Source organism: Corvus moneduloides, chromosome 7, assembly GCF_009650955.1.
Source record: "Corvus moneduloides isolate bCorMon1 chromosome 7, bCorMon1.pri, whole genome shotgun sequence".
Lineage (NCBI taxonomy): Eukaryota > Metazoa > Chordata > Aves > Passeriformes > Corvidae > Corvus > Corvus moneduloides.
In genome coordinates, this window is record NC_045482.1 from 28,593,226 (window position 1) to 28,615,282 (window position 22,057).

Genomic DNA, 22,057 nt, shown 5'->3' on the forward strand with positions numbered 1-22,057 from the left:
TAAGTACCATGCAACCACTCACTCACTCCCACCCTCCCCAGTGGGATTAGGAGGAGAATTGGGAAAAGGTAAAACTCACAGGCTGAGATAAGAACTATTTAATAACTGAAACAAAGTCAAATGTTATTGTTGTTATTGTTGTTGTTGTTATTGTTCTAACAATAATAATAATGAGAAAGAGGAATAAAGCCCAAGAAACACAGGTGCTGCACAGTACAATTGCTCCCTCCCTGCTGCCTGATGCCCAGCCCATCCGCCAGCAGCAATTGCCCCCTCCTGGCCAACTGCCCCCAGTTAATATACTAAAGCATGATGTTCCAGGGTATGGAATATCCCTCTGGCCAGTTTGGGCCAGCTATCCTGGCCACACTCCCTCCTGGCTTCTTGTGCATCTGCTCCCTGGCAGAGCATGGGAAACTGGGAAGTCCTTGACTTAGCATAAGCACTACTTAGCAACAACTAAAACATCAGTATCTTATCAACATTATTCTCATACTGAATCCAAAACACAGCCCTGTACCAGCTATGAAGAAGAAAATTAACTCTATTCCTACCAAAACCAGGACAGGGAAAGTAGAAGAGAACAGAGTGAAGAGTTACTGCCTCTTTTCGGGACTATTACTGCACTGCTACAGTCATCCAACACAGCTTGGGTGAGATACTGGAGCCTCAGATAGGCTCATGGTGCTCTGGGAAGAGGTTCCCTATGTTTTTAAAGTAAAATAGACTAAAATAGACTATTTCAGTAGATAAATGCTTCCTAATGTCCATTCAGAACCTTCTCTGTCAGTTTTGAACCATTCTGATGCACCCTATGATTGGATGCCAGGAAGAAGAGATCTGCACCTCTCTCTCACTTCCCCTCCTCAGGGTGGGATTGTGCTGCAGTCAGGGTCCAGGTCTGCAAGAAGGACTCACAACTGCCACAGAGTAGATAACAAGAAAAATAATTAACAGAATGGGGTCCTTTGGGTGATATGAAACAAGACACAGAATTAAGCATATGACAACTAATCTCCCTTCTGGCACTCCTGGAAGCCACATGCTGGGGCTGAGCCTCGGGCTAGGAGCCAGCAACTCCTGTCAGCTCTTCCTATCTGTGCTCCTGGAGACCTTAGATATACTTTGTACTTCCACACTACATGACAAACACAGCTTAGTCATGCTTCACGACTCCCTAGGAGCTGGTTAGTATCATTCCCCCCCTTAAACTAATGGAGAAAATGAGCCAGAGAAAGGTTAAATGACCTTCTCCAAAGCACACAGCAAGTCAGTGATGGAATCAAGATCAGACCCCAGGGCTCTTGGCTACCAAATCTCATGCTAGATTAATGCACAGCGCCTCTACGCAGGTCCAGCTGTGGCTGAACTTTTCAGATGGTTATCCACATTTCAGAACTAGCCAACCATACTAAGAAACCCAGCTTCTGAAGGATGATTCTGTCTTTTGCTTTCAGAAGGAGTTAATTACATGCCTGGTCCAGAGTATGATGTGACAATCCATTTGCAAATGTTTCTCCAGTGGTTCATTTGAAGCGCCTGGCAAACACTTGCTGGAGAAAAGGAGGAGAACCAGCAGCTACCCTACAAGCTGGATCCTTATTCACCAGTCATTTTGTTTCTATTGAAGAAAAACTTGTCCAATACATCATTCTTCCTCAAAAATCAATAGATGTACAACAGAGAACCATACTAAATGGCAGCCAGTAATATGATGCAGTTGCTTTATGAAGAATTACTTTTCCTCATGCAACTTTTCTCGGTTATAAATTCAGGCACAGCTAGAGAAGCATCCTCTTAGAAGAGGATCCTTATGCAGGCAGCATATCATTCTGATTAAACAGCTTCCAAATTAAGCCAGGGGCTCAGCTACTGTTTCTGTGTTGCACTGAAGCCCAGTTAGTACTTCTCTATGGAAACAAGGATGAAATTCCTCCATGTTCCATTCAGTGGAGGAGAACTACCATCAGCTTTAATGGCATGGGGCGCATGGCACAGATCTGCTCCTCTCGATGCTGTGTGTTCAGGGCCAACTCTAGGAAGAGTCAAAAGAGGCAGACACAGCTGCAGAGCAGGCAGGACAACAGCAAAGCTGAGGCACACTTGGGCTATGCCAATATGCAGAAATCTAGATGGACGGATGCTCCTGGGGAAGGGAGAAGCAGAAAGGGGATTGGCCTTTGGATTGACAGCCTTGTCCCTTCCTCCATCAGCTTGCAAAGGGAACAGCAAGCTGTCTCTGATGTCTTTGGCCTGTCTCTTTTCCCAGGGCAGGAGAGGCAAAGCCTCACTGCACAGTGATTCCACATCCTGGGGGTGATAGTATTTGCTATGCTCCTGAGACACTTCAAAGAATGGGGATTGGGATTTTTTTGTAATATTGTTAGAATATATTTATAAAATGAGGGTCAAATTCCTTTGTTTTGTTTTGTTACATTTCCTTCCCTCTTTTTCACTAGATGAAAAAAAACCTCAGAGATGAAAACTGAGCCAAATTTTCAAAACTCATTTGTGGGTTTGTTCTTATTTTCCTGGAAGAGTGACTCCATCTCTCAGACAATCACACACTATCCCACATGCCACCTCATGTCTTTTTTGACATGTGTCTGACAGCTCTTCTCTTCCTCTCTCATCCAGCTGGCAGCCACAGAGCACTTACAGCACCTTGATATGGCCCCAAGACACAGAGGGACCTCTACTCTCCTATCTTTCAGTAAGTCACAATGTAAAATTCCTCTTCTGATGCACTGATTATTGTTCAAAGTGTCCCTGGCAGCCTCCCCACCTGCCTACATAGGCTGGTAAACATCCTCAGTTCTGCCAGGCTTTCCTCAAACTCTGGATGAATTCAACATGACTTGTGTGTAAATACTGATAGAGTTGGCTGGTGAGATTAAGTTATTGCCCAACAATCCTTTCTCTTTGCTGGGTTTTTATACCTTGGTAGTGGCACAGAACAGTAGGCTTAGCACCTAAACATCTGGATATAAAGTGATATGCAAACCACTGTGGTGAGCCCTGCCATATAAAACTGACATATCACTGCCTTAACCAGAGCAAGAGAAAGTATTTTCAGTAATGCAGAGGAAAACTGCTCTGCAGCCCTATTCTGTGATGCTGTAAAACACATTATGGCCAAGTCTTCAAGGCTTTTGCTAAAGTATCCTGACCTTGTGTTTGTACCCATCACATTCTCAAAAATGCAATCTTCAAACTTAATTATTCTCAGTGTGTTACTAAAGCAAGTGAGCCTCTCATGGGTGGCTGCTTTCGTGATAGGGTATCGCCAATTTTCATTTTATCTGGAATATGAGATATTTTTCTAGTGAGGTCTGAAATTTGCTGTGTAAAGATTTTTCCTATCAGTCTGTGCTGCACCAGGATTGCCTTTCACACAGCACTGGCTGTGCAGGCACTGGCTGTGAAAGTGCTGAGGTCTTTTGCAGAGAAGTGGATGGTGCTGCCTTGCAGGCGATTTGAAGGAAGAACTGTTTTCCCTGCCGACAAAGATGACAGACCAGGGACTGCCACTGCCTCACCCTCTTCTCCATGTACAACATTAATGTGCAAAACTGCTCCTTTGCCCTCCTACAGCGCATTGGTCCATCCCAACAACCTGACAGTACTGCAGTATAGCATTTTATTTGGTTTATTTATTCAGAGTTCACTAAAATTCACATTCTTTGCTTGAGAAAATGCACAAATTTTAACAAAGGGGGAAAAAATTACGCTTTGAACAAAATTTGGGCCAGGCTCTAAACCTCCCAGAATCCCATAATTACAAAAACTGTTCTTCATCCTTTCCACACCTTTTCCCCTCCTCCCTAAGGGGTATAAGTCAGGGACAGCATAGATTTAGGGTATGCCAAATTCACAGTGCTTGCAGACCAGCAGAGGAAAGCAAACCCTATAGGTGAAAAACAGACACCCCAGTGGGGCTTCACCTTCCACACTCTACACAAGGGCTGAGCTGACCTCACCTGGCAGAGTATCAGACAGGAAAATCTCCCTTTGAACTATCGAAGGCTCAACCAGAGAGGTTAAAACCTGAATTTTAAATCACACTTTTGTTCCCTTTGTAAAGAAACTGTGCACCCCAATTATGGATTTAACTAGCTGCAGTGTCTAATCACAGTTTTCTCATTTTCACCACATTCTTTACCTCCCAGGTCAGGCAATTTCTTTAAAAAACATCATGGTCCTTTCAAAGTTTCTGTTAATTTCAGAGACTGACTTGGGTTTTTTTCCCCTCACATCACCATGTTATCTGCCCCTCTCCAGTCTATGATACAAGGATGCAACTTTAATTAGAGCATTCTTTTGTCCAATAGGAAAAAATCACAGTGAGAAAGGAAGGCATTTCTTTCTCTCCATTTCTCTGCACTAGAACTTTCAGCCGCCCGTCTATGATCTGAATATAATCAAAAACATTATCACGTTCTTTGCTTGCTCACGTCCTCATTAATACCTCAGCTGGCAAGGTAATTTCTCAGCCCAATGTGACTTAGCAGGGGGTAAAGCTGGCGTAAGACTCTGCAAAAATAACACAAGCCACCAGAAATGGTTCAGACCATTTCTTTCAGAAAAGTATTGAGGAAAATCCTCTACTCAGATGTTAACAGGGACAAATGGCACACCACTCCTGACTGTTTCAGGGCAAACCTGCTGGCTATGCCCACGTGGTTGTGCCCAGTGTTCACCTGTTTGCATCTCTGTGCTATATGAGACTTGACTTTTTTGGCCATGCTGAAGCCCCACTGCCCCAGTGGGGACTCACAGGCTTTCATGAACATTTTGAAGACTTGCATCTTCTTTGGAGAAGCAAGGCTGAGAGCAAGTGATTAAAATACCATCTGGAAATACAAGAGTAAAAGGTCCAAATTACACCTATGCCGTGGATTTTCTGAGCCCAGAGGAGAGCTTTGGCTGTGTCCACATTAGTCAAATGCAGAGTGAGGTTGTGCAGACCTTGACTGGTATCTTCAGAAAGTGCAGTCTCACTGCAGGAGTAGCTGTGTTAGGCACAGTGGTCTACTACTTTTCAGATATGCAATATATTCATGTGACTCAACATCACAGCCTTTTCGCAGGGCAGGGTGGCTCTTAATCCTTCTTGGCCTTGGATTCCCATCTATACTGTGAAATTATTAGTGCTTTCTTGCCTCACTGAAGTCCTGTGAGAATAAATGTTGGTGAGGGGCCCTGATCATTTAGCAACAGAAAGTATTGCTGACAGATTTTATACTCTGTGGATCTGTGAAACTACTTTGACCTAACTGCTGCCACTCAATTTCCTGGTTTGCGAAATGCTTTTTGCCTAGACAACATTATCTATGGAGACTTATTCTCTTCAGGGTTTAGTGGCAGTCCAGATGTGGACAGGATTGAAGGTGCCCAAGGGTAAGAGTGATATTTTCTGACAAGCACAGGTTTTGAACATTTTACTGCAGTGCTCTGGAGCTTTCTGCCAAACAGGCAGGAAAGAGCCTATGTTCAGCCACAAACCTGCATGTAACCTGGTGCCTGACAGACTAATCTATCATACACCAGAGACTTTCAATAAACTCAGGGTGCCAAACCTGCCAGTTGAGGGTCCCAGAATATATTTACAATTTGCCATATTTCTGCAAGCTGTGACTTGAAGGAACTCTTTTGGAACATCAGTCATTCTATTCAGCTTTCAGCTCCTAAGCCTGCATGACCCAGAGCTTTTTTAATGCTTATATAGCCAGAAGCATAATAGTCAGAAAAGGGTGTTCCTAAGCTGCTGTGCTTCCCCTAAAACAACCCTTGAAAATTCATACAGCACCTTCCCTGCTCCCCAAACTAAACATATTGATGTCCCATCCCTGGAAGTGTTCAAGGCCAGGTTTAGTGGGGCCCTGAAAAACCTGATCCAGTGGGTGGCATATTTGTCCATGGTGGGAGGGCTGGAACTAGATGATCTTTAAGGTCCCTACCAACCCAAGCCTTTCTATGATTCTATGGTATCTCCTCCCTTGCACCTGGTCTACTTGGCAGTAACAGGCCCATTCAGATCAGCCCTAAATCAAGTATGAAAATCACCTCTGTCAAGCATCAAGACTTGCATCACCAGCAGTTCAGTAGTTTTACATTTATTGCAGAGAAGTCTGGCAGCCCATAATGACATGAACTTTACTTGCCAGTTCTGAGTTCCTTGATGCAGCTTTTGCTCCCTGCTCTCTACCTCCAGGCTCTTGTTGGTAACAGCCCTTTGTGACAAGGGCTCCTGGTCTGCACTTCCCTACGTGACAGCCATGGGGGATGATCTTTTCCCATCTCCTGATGGAGCTGAGAGCCCTCTTTGCAGGCAGAACTGTGAGGGCTTCTGGCCATGACACCTTTTGGCTGGTTTTCCTCGGTAATACCTCCACTCACTGCGAATGGCTGACCCTTGTAGCCATGCTTCTCACATCCACAGCCCCATCAGGCTACAGCCGTGAACTGACATCCCTGTAGTTTCCTTCTGGGAAAAGTCAAATGTTTGCCTTAGGACTTCCCAGCCACTCTCTGTGCAGTCATTTGTTTGGGTGCCATCCTCCTGTTGTCCAAGCTGTTTCCCTTCAGCTTGCTGTTGTGCCAGATTGTCACACTGTGTCTCAACCACCCTCCTTTACACCTTTTATGTTGTCCTCACCAGGGAGCTCTTATGAAGCATGATTTTTGGCCTGCCTCCAAGCAGGATCTTTCATATCATCACTTCTTTACTGGCTTCTGTCTGTGCCCAGCCAGCAATGAGACAGTCTCGAGGAGTAAGGCTCCTTGAGGAGGTGGAATGTCACAGCTACACCATGTCCCTCCTCCAAAAACTCACCCTCCCTGGGGCCTGGGCACCCTGCCTACAGCACAGGTGAGACAGCAGAGCACTGCTTCTCCAACAGAGAGGTGAAATCACTGTGATGATATTTTCAATTTTTTTCTCACTAATAATGAGGTCTAGATTATTGTTTTTCATCCCATTAAAATAAGTTCAAATGGCGATCACTTGTGCTCAAGAGCTGAAAAAAGCAGCAAATATTTCAAAACAATCACTCATTCACAAAAGAAAAACAGTACATTAAAACACTAACACTATATCCAAAACAAAAACAAAACATGCAAACTGTGAGTCAAAATGAAGGTTATGAATTTTTGAAATGTGTGTTTTTCTACTTAATGAAATGTGACTCATAATATGGGTAGTGTAGATTTACAATGTTCTAAACTATTCATATCCTTTCTTGCAAGTGTTTGGATTTTACAAACGATATGACAAGTAAATATGTTGCTTAGAAACCATGGTGGGCTTTTGAAACGAATTCTTTTGTTTCTGGGATTTTAACTTGGCAGGTGTTTGGTGCAGTGGAGTTATCAAACTCCTCTGGTTTACTCTCAGACAGCACCAGTCATTTAAGGAGGGCTCTTAGATAAGGATAAAGCTTAAAAATCTGAGGCTCAAGTTATTGCAGTTCCTTGTCTGCATGGCATGCCCTCAATACCTCTTACAGTTTCAGTCACGCTGTGTCCAATTCCTGAAACCAAAAACCCTTGTGAACCCCCGGATTTTCTAGGAAGTATTTTCTATGAAGCTTTGAAACACAGGACAAACTAAGCCAAAGAGATGCTGTGGTGAGGTCATGCTGCTTTTAAATAGAGACAGACAGAAGTAGTCTGAAATAATTTATAACGCTATCATCTAAGAGAATGATGTTAACCAGGAAATTGAGAAGTGGGAGTACTTATAAACGCCACCCTGATCCCAAACTCCTTCCACAACCTCAGAATAGCTGGCATTACTACTAATATGATCTACAGCAGCACATTTAAACATGCTTAACATTTAAATTTAGGTTTCATAAATTACACCCTGCAGAGATGGATAGAGACAGCTTCTATCTCTTTGAGGTATTGTTTCATTTGCAAATTCAAGCAGATGGTGCACGAGCAACTAATGACTCAAAAAATCACCCCTAAAAATAGTCCAGAACAAGGTGTGGATTTATTAGGGAAGGAGGCAACAGAAAAGGCTTTACTTCCCCTTCCCATTTCTCAGGCACAGCTCCAGGAGTTCAGCACACCCGGACCTGTGCAGCACCAAGGACCCCATCCACACCCCATTTTCAAGAAACTCTCCCCGTCACCTCACACAGGGTGGAGCTGAGATGGTGAAGAGGAAATGGGCTCAGCACTCCCCACTTTCTCCACACCAAGCATGTGTATCCAACCAAAAAAAAAATACCCTGGGAAATTACATCTTTATTAACTGTACCCTGAACTGCTCAGCACAGCCATGTGGCACCACTGAAACTTTCAGTCTCCCAGTCAGGTGGGTAGTGCTTCATGAAAACTGACTTCTCTGAGCAAATTCTATAAATACTTGTCACTGCTTCCTCATGAGGCAATACCCTGCGTTATCATGTACCTCTGCTGGGAAGCCAGGTTTGCTGTCATTCCCCTGTTTATGATGATGTTGTACCCCCTGTCTAACCACACTCATACAAACTCTCAGGGAGGCAGGACTGCTGTGGGGTTTGAGCAGGGGTGAGGGACTGTGTGGGGGAAATCTGCCGTGCAGCCCAATTATGTAAACCACAAATTCCTCAGAGCACCGTGCCTGTGCAATGCCTGGCAGAAGGCACTGTTCACAGCCATCCCCAAAGGAATGCCATTCTGAAGTATTAATCATTTCTCGGTAAAGATCCCAGCACAAGTAACGCCACAGCTTGAAAAGTAAAATGTTTCTGTATGAAAAGCAGGAGGGCCTCTGGCAGTTTGAACAGCTACAGGAAGGTAAGTGTTATTATTTACTGCACAAATACAGGCAGAAAACATATATTAAATCACACTTCGGTTGTTGCTGTGAAGCATAAAACTCTCCTTCTGCTACATATCTTGCTCTTTTCTCTTGCTTGTACCATGAGCTCTTCCACCTCTGCTCCTCATGTCCCTGTCCTCTACTGCTGAGTACACTGGGAAGAAAGACTCTCTTCCTCCATTTTCGTTAACCGCAGAAACTGATACCACAATGTTATCTGATTCTAAATGTTATACTTTATACTTTATACTTACAAATGTTACACTTTATACTTTAACTGATTTGTTAGACTTAGACCATGCTTAGTCTTTTTTTTTTCTTGGCTTGTCTTATCCGTTTATTATGCAATAAAAAATAGTTGCTCTTGGGGCTCACGATTCAACCATTTCTGACATATATTATTTCACTGAAGCATAGTTCTTTTCCCCATTACAAAATAGCTTTAAATTTGTAAGATCTTGCCTGTGCTTACCTTATGTGTTTCCCCCCTACTCTTATGATATCCTAAATAAAAATAATATTTAAAAAGAAAGGAAAATATAAGATAATTATATACAATGGGCCAGAAGAAAGAGCTGCACAAAACTGCTTTGGGTGAGGATCTGACTACATCAGCCAGATGAAGCAAACAGGTTCTGAAGTAGATTCTAAGAGAGAAGAAAGCAACCATTCACATTGCCTCTATCAACCATTCACATTGCCTCTATCACTTACACAAAGGTGTGTAGATGAACCTGGTTCTGAGCAAAAGTCCGGCCATGGCAAATAAACCATAAAGTCAAATTCTGTGCTGGCAGAAGGATGATGCAGAACAATTTACTGTAGCTCTTCTAACATTCACAATACTGAGTGAGATGCCAGCATTCTGCTTCATTGACCAGTCATTTTGATTGCATCTTTTTATTTTTAATTCTAGTAATTTTCTCTTCTTTGCAATTATACTAGATGTCTAAGTCCCTCTACATAAATTATAGCTTTCTTTTTGAGGGGGAAACTGGCCACATAAGCTGGAAACACACTCTCCTCTGAAGCCAGAACCTGAAGGGAAAGAGCTTGAGCAGCAACCCTAGACTAATTAAAAGATTATCTTTACCTTGCTCCCACAATGAGCTGGTTCCTGTTGGCATCCAGTGCAAGCTGAGAAAAGTCATGCACACCTGGATAGGTGAAATTCGACACCCAGGGCTTCAGATCTGCAACGAAAACGAGAAAGCAGAAAACAGTAAAGGTGCTCCAGAAGCAGTGAGTTCACCTGGACATCTACAAATGGATTTCCTACTGAGTTACCTGTCAGGGGAAAGCTAATTAATAAATCTCTTTAAAGGGTTTCTATTTATTCTGATTCTTGGCAGAATGTGCAAAAAACCTGCACATAAACACAAGGCCATCTCAGCAGTTATTTTCACATCCATGATGGAGTGTCAGCGTTGGTTTCAGAGACAACAGCATCTCAATTTTACTTCTGTTAAAACTGAGGGAACATCTTCAGTGTCAGGATTAAGTGGTGTAAAGGGATGAGGCTGCCTGCCATAACACTTCCCCAGCCTTGCCTTCTGTCCTAATCAAAGGGAAACTGCTGCCTGCCAGAAAGAGAAGGTTGTGCCAACTGATGAAAAATCAGAGTACTGGTGGTCTCTACTCAGGACCTTGCTGCTCCAATAACAGATTTTACCTTCTCTTTCAGGTCTTAGGTTCCCATACAGGTTTCACTTTACACAGTATCTCAGATCCTATCAGCTAAATCCTTCCTTCATTTTTAGACGGTGGCATGTTGAGTGTCATCACAGCATCTTTGTGGCTGAGCAATTGCACAGGCTTGAGCCTGGCTTTATCAACTGTGTTGGATTTGCCCATCTAGGCAAGCGTCCAAAATGCAATCACACAGGTTAAATGCAAAGCAATAGATTTGGCTTTGCTTGAAGAGACAAAGCTCTTCCAGAAGTTACATCTGTTAACACAGCATCGACTGAGCAATCTAGGGCAGGTAGTCCTGTTGTAATTAAAAACATACCTGTTTAAAAAAAAAAAAAAAAGTGAATTACTATTTTTAGGGTACTCTCAGGCATGACACTAAGGCATTCTCAGCATCCCATCTTTCAGCACTACTACCAACTTTGACCTTGTGTATATTACAGATCACAGAATGTCAACCTCATGTCTTTCACCTTTATTGCACAAAATAAATGGGAATAGATTTAAATGTATCTTTCAGAAAGTCATCTAGCTTTACTGTGAGGACTTCTCTTGAGAATTTATTCTGTTAACTACTTTGGCTGTAAAATACATGGAGAATACCAAATACCTCGGGGGGCAAGGCACAGATGAGACCAAATCAGTATGACTGTAATCCCTCTGTGACCTATTGACAAGTAGCCCTGCCTCATTTAAGGGTTGGTTGTTGAAGATCTAGGAGGCTCAACATGGAAGGTAATATCTTCTGGTCTCATGCCAAAAGGATACCAATACATGGGCCAATGACCTGATGAGTCATAACAATAATGACGTAGTTCAGACCAGTTCAAAAGAGCTCTGAAAAATCATGTTCCACTGTCATTTTATATCCCCAATGATAAATTGAGAAGTCTCACTGAAGGCAGTCAGGTTCGAACACTTTGTTGCAGGCATTAGTTTCCCACTCCACAGGGGCGAGAGGACAATGCTGATGAGGAATCTCACTAAGGCCTGCGGTGTCTTGGCATGCTTCACAGGATTACAGATGTGCAATGGTTTAAAACTTTTGATGTAGGGATATTTGTCGAGCAATTTCAAGTCCTTTCTCCCTCCAGTGATGGACGAACCTTAATCAAGCCCTTAAGTTATTGAAACCTTTAGAAAACACATATAAAATGTCCCTGAAATCTGCATGGCCTGCCTCTCTTTCCAAAGCAGGACCTGGTCACGTAGCTCCTGCCTCTCCCCTGAACACCACCATGTTTCGTAACAGCTCCTAGGGTCCCTGACCATGGAGCTTGGACACCATCTGGCCTGGCCTCATGCCTTGCCTAATTGGATGCTGCCAGGGTCCCTCCAACAGTGAAACCTCCATCCTCACAATAATAAAAACTCTGCTGCTGGGAGCTGGAGGGTTTCAGCCCTTCTCAGCATTCCTGTCACACTGTGTAACCACACACAACACGTGTACCTCCTCTGCTCTTCAATGAAAAGACATGAGTTAAGGAATAACTCCTCTAACCTTCAAGCATCTCCACCTCCTACACTCCTCTGGGACCCCTAATGATGTACTAGCTAGCACCAGGGAGGCACTGCAGTTTCACCTCTGGCATTCTCCTAACTAACGGGGCTCTGACTTCCTTTCCTGTAGCTCTTTAGCTGCAGAGACACTTCTGAGCCAAGCAGCAGAACCAACAGCAATAACACCTTTCAGGCAGGTTAGCTGGCTGATGTGCTGCAGATCTTCTGGCATTTTTGTTGGCGATGGGGGTAGGATTAGAGTACTGCTATATAGTGATGATACCTTTTAAGAATCCTGCTTTTAGGCCATAATTTCTCTTGTCATTTTAACTCCTCTTCTACTGACTCTTTCCTACTAACTAACCCACTATTAGAGTGCAGTGGCAGGAAGAATATTTCTTCATCTGCTGCTCTAAGCAAAAGCTCCTCACTTCAGAGAGGTACACTCATCAGTGCTTCCTTTTAATGGCAAGCTCTCACAAACTACAAGCAAAAATAATTTTTTAAAAATTAAAGGCAGTAGTTTGCTTGAGTCTTTCCAAGATGTCTCAAATGTCAGTCAAGCCCAAGAAATAACAGGCAGTGTCTTGATTTCTATTAGTACTGCAGGTGGTACAACTTATAAAGAAACCCTTCCCAGTTATTAAATTAAAGGCTGAAAGGCATGCATCCTCATAGCAAAATTAAGCTTTTATAGGCATGTAGTTGGAGATTATTAAACCCAGCATGGTCCCAGATAAGAATGTATAAATGCAAGTTGTCAGAATTAATGCCAAATGGCACATTTTCCTTCCCGAACTTCTTTCTTCCTGTTCAGAGGGAATGCAACTGCAACCAAGAATCAGGACATGGGTCTTTTTTCATTCAACACATTCAAGTCTACTGCTCAGACCACAGGCATCCCTAAAACATTTTCAGCTTCACTCTAAAACTAACTCAGTACTTCAATGTAAATGCTGCCCTAGGTCTACCCCACATTAGCTGAAGTTTACACACATGGACCCAATGAACTCCAGAGACTGCTTGTATTTGACCTTCTTCTGAAGGCTGATTTTTCCAGTGCTGACTCTTTAATTTGGCTGGAAACCTTCAATGCTGGGGCATGTTTACATTTGCAAAAGTATCTGTTTAAAAACAGTATGAAAAATTAAAAACCAAGGCTCTGGCTTTGCATGTCGGCAGCAGGAGACGGAAAACTAGGAACCACATGGCTTAGGGGCAAAATGTTCCTCAAGGCCTCCTTTGTGCTTCTCTAATCATTTCCAGGGGATTAAAGATCCATGCTCTCACTTCCTCCACATGAAAACCAATGAACAAAAGTTTAATAGTTTCCAATACCATTCATCTCCAGATATCTGATTCAAAACCTCTAAAGCTCCACAAGCCCCTCTACAGCTCAAGGTGGTTCAGGTATCCAGCTGCAAAGAAGACAAAGCTTTGAAGGAAATGTAAGTTTGCAGGCACAGCTGTGCTCAGCTATTATGCAAGCCTAAGACAAGGTGAAAAGAGGCCCTCTGCCATTTCAGAGGGTGGTCCCTGCAGCCTCTTGCACTCTGCTCTGCTCTGGCTTCCTGAGAGCACAGGGCTGGGACCAGAATTACTCAGCTACACAAAGAACAGCAAGCCAAATTGCAGGAGCTGGGTTTGAGGGCCTGATCCAGAAGCTCTTCAAATCATTGGCAGTTTTCCACTGAGCTTGATGGGTTTTGGATCAGCTTCTAAAGATATTGTAAACCTGGTAATACTTGAGTCTTCACCTCCTCAAAATCAACTGCTCCCCACCTCACCCTTACTCTGTGTTTTTTGGAGGAAAGAAATATGTAAACATTGAGCTAAGGCTTCCCTGTCTGAAGGACAGCATTTACTGCTTCATTTTACTTGATCCCACTTGTTGCTCCCATCCCCAGCAGGCTGTAACAGCTTTGTGCTTCCAGCACATATCACACAAGAGCAGAGAGGTTAAATGCCCATGCCTTGAAACTGCAAAGCCATTGTAGGTACATGGAGTATGGCTACCCACAGTGCTATTAAACAGAAGCTCTTGCAAAATCATTCTCAGCAAGGATTTCCTATTTGAAGCAAAAGAAACTAACCTGAACAGGACCAAGGATTCTTTGTGTAAAATGAGGGTATACCCACATGCACACACTAACCATGCTGCTATCCTAGGACTGCAAAAGAAAGCTTCAAAGGGATCATAAAAAGACCTTAAGAGAGATAAATTCAGAGGGTCCCCATTCCAGAAAAGATAACCTGAATCCCATACCTTACGTAAGGCTCCTGTAAAACAGGCTGATTCAACAGTAAAAGTTTTCGCAATGAAGTAGAGCATACACAGCACTTTGGACCTGTCAGACTCAATGGCAATAAAGAAGTACCTGTTCTGCAGATACTTGGACCTACTTTTATGCAGTGCTAACTTGAGCACACATTGAGTGCTTCCCTTACTGCCTTCAGCATGGTCTCTTCTAAATTCTCTTAACTCAGCTTATTAGTCCAGGACATGCTTAATTACTGTGTGTGAGTATTGCAGTACTCCTAGCAAGGCCCAGATGACAGCCATGACTTCTGTAACTTGTACAATATCCTTCCCTTTTGGTTTGCTTCAGCCCTGGCACAGGGCAGATTATGTATAGTAATTGGCAGATATTCCAGTTTGCAAGTACTCAGCCACTCAGTTTTATTTCAGACCACCCACTAGCCTGGAGGACTCTCAGTCTTGGATTTGAACCATGACCAAGAGATGCAAATCACTTTGCAAAATACGGAAAGGCCTCAGGCTCTCTTCTTGGTATAGACTGATGAAATGTCCCCTTTTCATAATCAGACCTACCATCTCAGACCATCCTCTGCTTCAATTATCCTCAGTATTCAGAGCATTTTCCATGAAGCTGACAGTTGCCTGCTAAGACTGAGGCCACAGTTTCCATTCTGTGTGGGCCCCTGACCAGATCCATCAGAGACAAGGCAAACAAGGCTGTGACCAAAGCTGAGAAGGCTAATGACTACCCAGCCATGCTGTCACCTGTCTTTTCAAACGCTGCAAGTGTGGACATTTCCAAGAATGCATAGAAGTTACAATGAAATTACAGCATTACCTTTATTGGACTGACAATGAATCATATTTTAATATCAGCTTCATTTCAAATTTTAGCTCTCAGTTGTAGGTCACACCACAGGTTAGTGCAATAGACTTTGGACATTACTTTCACTCCCACCCCATGCTGAGTTTTAAGAGTAGCCTCCGCAACACGAAACCGCTCCACAATTCAGCAAATTTATCAGGGGAGGGAGAAATCTTTTGCTGCACAGGCAGAGCTGAGCAAACAAATGTGTCAGCACTCAGAGCTCAACTTTACTTATTAGGCCAAAAATCTCAATCTGGCTTTACCCTAGAAGACCTCCTACACATTCATATCACCCTGCTGTCTTGTCTTCCCATCACCACCTCCGCCTCATTACTGATATTCTTTCTTTCTTTAACCTGATCCGTTGAAATCTTTAATTGTACATTAAATATGTCCTCATCCCAACTGCTTCAATTTCCAGTGTCATTGCCTTCTCAAATCTCTGATCTCCACTCACAGCTCTGAGGACTTAGAAGGCTGTTGACAGAATACACGCCCTCCTACAAAACAGGTCAAACCAGCAGTTTCTTTCTCTCTCCCCTTAGTACCTAAACTGAACTCAGATGTTCTTCCAGCTGTCTCAGTTTCATGGTTTCATCCAGTTTACCCTTCTGACCCCATAATCACCTCTGCTCCTACTCCTGCTTTCTTTCATAGCAGTCTTCTTCACCTTCCAGCCATGTTTCTACCTCATTTCCTGCCCACTCAAACAATTTTTCCTGTCTTGACCAACTACAAAGCCCCTTCTCAGATGAAAGAACAATGAACTAACCCATGAGTGGCCTGTGAGTCACTGTGATAGCAGCTTGCCGTGAGCCATTCCTTTTCCATGAGATACGAGAAGCAAGAGTTGCTAATGTCCCTCTCCAAACTGTCCCAGAATATGTGGATAGGAGATGACTGGAAAAAGAAAGACTAAGACTTTTTCTCTTAGTAATAAGACTTTTTCTCTTGGTCTTGTAAAAGAGGGAATAGTACTATTCCTCAGCTACCAAGGAATAAAACAGGACTGAAGAAAAGACTCTGTTCTTTACCATTCTGAAGGAAAAAAAAAAGCCAAACCAAAGGTTTGCCTCCAAAGAGGCATAGGAATCACAATAAACACAGTAACATTTAAAGACCTGGATGATTTTGTGCCTCTTCCCTTAATGCCTACAGCTCCTCTCCAAACTGATCTTGCTGAGCTTCTTCTACCCCAAGAGAGAAATGACAGCTGGAGATGCAGGCATGGTCCCAAGAGCTCAATAGCACTGACACAGGAGTTCTCTGTCTTGAGCAAATCATGAAACTATTTAATATCTCAGTACTTCCAATTGTTAAATGGGTTTAGGGATACTGGCTGGTGCATCAAGGCCTAATTATCTGTAACGCACATGATGTACAGGAGGCACTAAGTATTGCTTATTGCATACCAAGCATTTTGACTCTTTGTTTCCTAAATTTTAATTGTTTCTTCAAAACAAGTGTTGCTAAATTGTTTCAATATGGAGAAAAAAGAACTTAGTCCAAACCCAATTTTTGCAAAAGTACAATTATAACTGCTTATTTATTTACTTTTTTATTATTAATGTGGAGCAGCTGGCAAAACACACCCATATATGAGGAAGAACCCAGGGATTCAATCCCAGATAAAGAAAACACTAAATAATAAACATGAACTAGTGCTCACTTCCAGTATGGGACAGTGTGCTGATAAGTTGTCCTGGGGCCACCTCAAGGAAGGATATTGAAGGACTGCAATTCACATTCCAAATCTGGCACATTTCTACAGTATTCAGCAGTTCTGCTCCATCAGAGAGGTCAGTCTCAGCCCTCTGTGTTTCACTTGGGTTCCTATTTGCACATGGTGAAGAGTGGGTAGAAGTTCCATCCAGACCTGACCCAGGGGAAATCCAGAAGACTTCCAGGAGCCAGGAGACTTTCACTTGGCAGGTCCCCAGGCCTCAGACTGGGGCTTGGGAAAGAAGTCCTGTAACTTGAGAGAGGTTCTTCTCTCTTCAGCATGGTTCCTATAGCTCAGACCCACCATGACCGCAATCCCCAAGTAACAGAAAATCACTCAGGTTGGAAAAGACCTCTAAGATCATCAAGTCCAGACATTAATGCAGCACTGCCAAGTCCATCACTGAACCACATCCCTAAGGATCTACTCTTCTTTTAAATACCTCCAGGGAGTGACTCAAATACACCATTGCAGATGGTCCTTGGCCATGGCCAATAAAGAGCAAGAGGGGATGCCACAGTGCTGCAAGACTGGTGGATATGGATGCATGTCCATGAGACATAAGCTGTCTGTTTGCCCTGCCTGAGATTTACAGGACCAAAGCTGTGTGTCTACATAGCACAGGATTTTATGGAAAGAATGGATTTGGCTTTCCTCAGCTGGCTGTCATCTGGGGCAAACACAACTCTAACACTATCCTCCTCAACAACCTTGCCTGCAACCCCACACAGCACTGCACAGTGTCATGCGGCCACAGCCCTGTGCCCCACCACCAGCTTGTGAAATTTGGCTAACCAGTGCCACACACAGTCCCACCATGAGCAAACCCAGAGGCTTCTTGTTCTCCTGAGGATGTTGCACAGTGCTTAAGTATTGTGATCCATTGTTTACTGAGACAAGCCCCGCAGCTGTCATGCAATCTCCCTCACTGAGAAAGATAAAGTGAGTGCTCATGCATCACTTGCAGCTTCCTATGACATTCTGATCAGTATAATCCCTCTTTTCAAACAGGAAAGCAAGCTGCATCCTGGCTCCTACAACCACTGCAGTCTGATGGGGGAAAAAAACCCAACACCCCTTTGTCATTATTCAAGGATCCTTCAGTCTGCATCCTCCACATCTGGAGGTAAACTGTCCTTACAGTTACATGTCTAGATCAGCCACTTGTGCCAGCAGAGGCGGTACAATATTCAGGACAACTGTTTTCACTAGTGAGAAGGTAGGAAAAGGCAGAGAAAGTAGGGCTAAACCCCCCTTGAATTTTTCCTGCAGGTAACCAGATCTGCCACAGAAGCAGAAGTGCCTGATTGTGATGAACATCTGAAGCAGAAGGTGATGCTCTTTGCTGGCTAACCAAAGACTGAACTGGAGATGCCCAGTTTAATGCACAGTTTGTGCTGTGTAGGTGCCAGGCTTATGAGGACTCCTGTGTTCTGCAGACAAAGCTCCCACCGTGAGGCAGTTACAGCAAGGAATGAGAGCACAGGCTGTAAATTCCTGAAAGAGTTTTGAAAGTAGGCTGTTCTCATAAGGATCAGTGTTTTTAAACTGGAACTTGGCTAATAATAAACAACCCCACTGACTTAAAGAAAAGTATATATTCAGAACCCAATTGAGCTGAGACTGTTTGTGGGCTTTCCAGGGTGAACCCTGTATGATAAAACAAGAATATTTCTTGTGAGATTGCTAGTACTGGAGTGAACTTTATCAAAGCATAATGTCATCCTTGAATAGAAGGTTTTAGGAGAACGTGATATGTTAACGCTTATCAGAAGCAGATGTGCTAAATAAATGAGGTCTGCTGTGCCACTGCTGTATCACAAACTTGTTCAGTTAGGGAACTATATTAAGTAAGATTTGAAATTGAAAATGAGGTCTCTCCAAGGGATGCCTTTGCTTGCACTGAACCACAGAAAAAGAAAATAAGCACTTCACTTTAGATTGCCACCCTCTTCCCTTTCTCTGATGTGTGCTCGAGATCCAAAAAAAGGCTGCCCATCTCTACATCCTAGATCCAACCACTGTGCCAAAGACAGGCTCACGCACATGCTGCCATTAGCCCCAGTTACACCAGTGGTACATCTGGAAAATATCAGTAATCTACTCCATTGCTGAGATGAGTTTTTCATGGCCTTGGTCCGGTCCACGCATAATACACTGGTGACCTGAGTACCTGTTCCTCCACGCTGTGAGTCCACCTCCCTCAGTCCTGCTGCTGAGGATGCCTTCCTCTCATCAACACCACCACTCATGGTCAGAGGCTGCTCCTTCACTTGAGCTGTTGTACATCTTTAAAGTTTTACCTTCCCTCACTCCAATATGTAAGTTACTTGATCATTTTGCTTCCTGAAGCTTCACTGAAAAGTCTTCCTTTTCTCTCCTGCTTGTCATGATTCATTCCATCTAAATCATTTTGTGAATGAAGGACATTCTTCCAACCCTCCTTTTCTTCCTGAAGTCCCAAGAAACAGCACACTGAGTAACTTTTTCAATCAAATCTCATTGCAATTATTTGTGAAGTGCCTTGTACACCATTAATGAGGAAGTCTCAAAGAACTAGCATCATTACTGTTAAAATTATTATTATGGAATGAAAAATATATTGAGAGCAGTTGGGTGTAGTTTTCAGAAGTTTTGCCTGAGAGCAATTACTTCTCTGACTACTGTATATCTGTGGCTTTATCAGTCATAATTTTCAAACAAATTCTAAATCAAATCTAAAGAAGAAAGTTCTTGTTTTCAAAATTAAAAAGAAAATAAAACTGTTCCATTAAGGCTTGCTTAATGGAAACAAAATCCATACTGAAATGCACTGAAGGTAAAATATTCTGAAGCCCCCCACAGGATGACACCAGTTTCCAGCCCAAACTCCATCATTAGTTAATGTTTGGACTCCTCATATGGAGAACCAAGGGCAGCAAGGCTATGAGCTAGAAGACAATTCTCCCACAATGTACTGTGTCTTCCCTTTGATGCTTAGATAGATTCACCTCCAATACTTCACCCCACAATCTTCATTCTTCATTAACTAAAACTTTGGTTTGGATTGTCAAAATCTCACTTGCTCAAGAAAAGTGTAAATCTTGACCAGAATTTCCTAAGGGACTTTCCCAGCTGGCCTTTGGAGTTGATGAATGCTAACATGCTTTTTTTTCCCATCAATATACGGGAAAGGGAATAATCTATTAGTGACCAATTCAACAACAGTGGGGGTGTTCGGTGAAATATCAAGAACTTTTTCAACAAATAAATCATACCTTATTATCCTTCAGCCCACAAAGTTAAAATAGCTTTTGCTTTCAATACAAGAAAACATTTAGCTACTCCCCACAGGTTTCAATGTTTGAAGCTGGCCACATTTCAATAAAACATTGTTTAAATAAACAAAATATTGAGAAAATACACAGCAAGCTACATTCAAGTCACCTGAATCACATTTATCTAGTAGGAGGCAATAATTACAGACAGTCTGAAGTAAACCCCAGATTTAAACACACACAAACTAAATCATTTTGAAAACCTGAGGCAACAGACAGAGCAACTTGTCTGCATCTAGGAGGGACTGAGGAAAAGACAATGGATCAAATGCCACACATTGAGAACTCACACCACCCACGATGACACAGTCTGCAAAGCTGAGATTTGCAGTCCCCAGAAGATCTGAGACATAAGCTATTTAACCAAGTCCACCTCTGTCCTGTGCCTCAGCATGGGATCAGCTGAGGTGTTTTTATGAAGACAGGCTGCATAAAGCAGGGACAAATTATGTTCTTCCAGCTTACCCTAACTGCCAAGACCCAGGGGAAAAAGCCCTGAGAGACAGAACAGAGGAAAATTAGGGAAGTTATCATACTTTTCCTGAGCACACTGATTTGATGGATTAAATTAATGAGAAATAAATAATGGTAGAAACTGCAAGTGGAAACCTGTCTACAACTCATTTCCAGTGAAGTTGTGAACATCCAAATGATGCATGTAATACAGATGAGTTTGCAGACTTTTAAGCACTTCCTTGGTAAACAAGATGAAGCTAAGCACTCTGCAGCCATTACAAACATCAATGCATGTCCCTCATGGCTCTGGCTCTTGAAATAACAAACCTTGTAGTATGGGCACGGAAGACGTTTCTGGTTTTCCCAAGAGGCACATTAGAAAGGAGCTCCAAATGTCTTTCTTACCCACTCTCATAGCAAGACAAAGAGATACCAGTTCAAACAGATGGTTGGCTAGTGTGGATGAGATACAATAAGAACAACATAGAAAATACATAACTTCTCAGGAAATAAGGGAAAAATAGAAGTATTACTTGGATTCTTCTGCAAAAAGGATATTATCCAAATGACTTTAAGGAATAGCAAAGGTGCTTTATGTCCAAGAAAGAGCTGTGCAACAATGAAGTATGCTGCTGGCAACCAGGACAGCATGACACAGGCACAGCCCAATTGCAAATGCAGGCACTGATCTATTGGTGGTAAGATCCATACAGAAAAGACGAGAAACATGAACATGATTGACAAGAACTAGAAACAAATCCTCGGGTGTTTGGCTTACCAGAGTGGACCACAGGGGAGCTGTGCTGGGATGACAAACTGTTTTGTGAAATGGGACTTGGATGCATGCATGTGTACGTGCATGTATAAATAAAAAGGGATGCACTAAGAATACACTTGACTTGTTTTACTAAATTCTCAACTCACTGAAAAACAAACAAGCATGCAAGATCCTTAATGATCCTTAATGCTACCCACTAACAGTCAAATAGGTAGTAAGACACCAGAAACAGCCTCCTGGGAAGCAGAAGATCATTTTCTTATTGATCTAACAAGGGAAATCAAACTTTAACTGGATTTCCTATGAGCACAGTATAGAACAATCTAATTATGAAAAGCCCAAACTGGGTACATTATTATTGCTGGCGAACTGTACAATGAGCACCATTTATAAGCCCCGGGGAAATTGGGGCACCATTGTGTTAGTCTGGTACTGTGCAAACACACAGGATGGTGTTTGCAGCACAAAATTCCTGTCGTGTCCCTCAGGATCTCCATGCAGGCTGCAAGGATAAACCATTCAGATCATGGCTCCTCCCCAGCCCACATCTCTCCTGGCAGTGCAAACACTATCTTTAGCACTTAAAGTAAGTATATCTAGAACCAGAATTTATGTTCCTCGACTTGTCTAGACCATTTTCTCTACGCC

General features: G+C 42.9%; 1 protein-coding gene across 5 annotated transcripts in view; it reads right to left on the reverse strand.

Moving 5' to 3' along the window:
- SEMA5B (semaphorin 5B) overlaps positions 1–22,057 on the reverse strand; it is a 271,124-nt gene that overhangs the window by 109,043 nt on the left and 140,024 nt on the right. For all 5 annotated transcript variants that reach the window (XM_032114157.1, XM_032114158.1, XM_032114156.1 and 2 more), the window contains exon 4: positions 9,909–10,008. In XM_032114157.1, the coding sequence (XP_031970048.1) occupies positions 9,909–10,008 (100 nt within the window). The remainder of the gene's footprint in view (positions 1–9,908; positions 10,009–22,057) is intronic.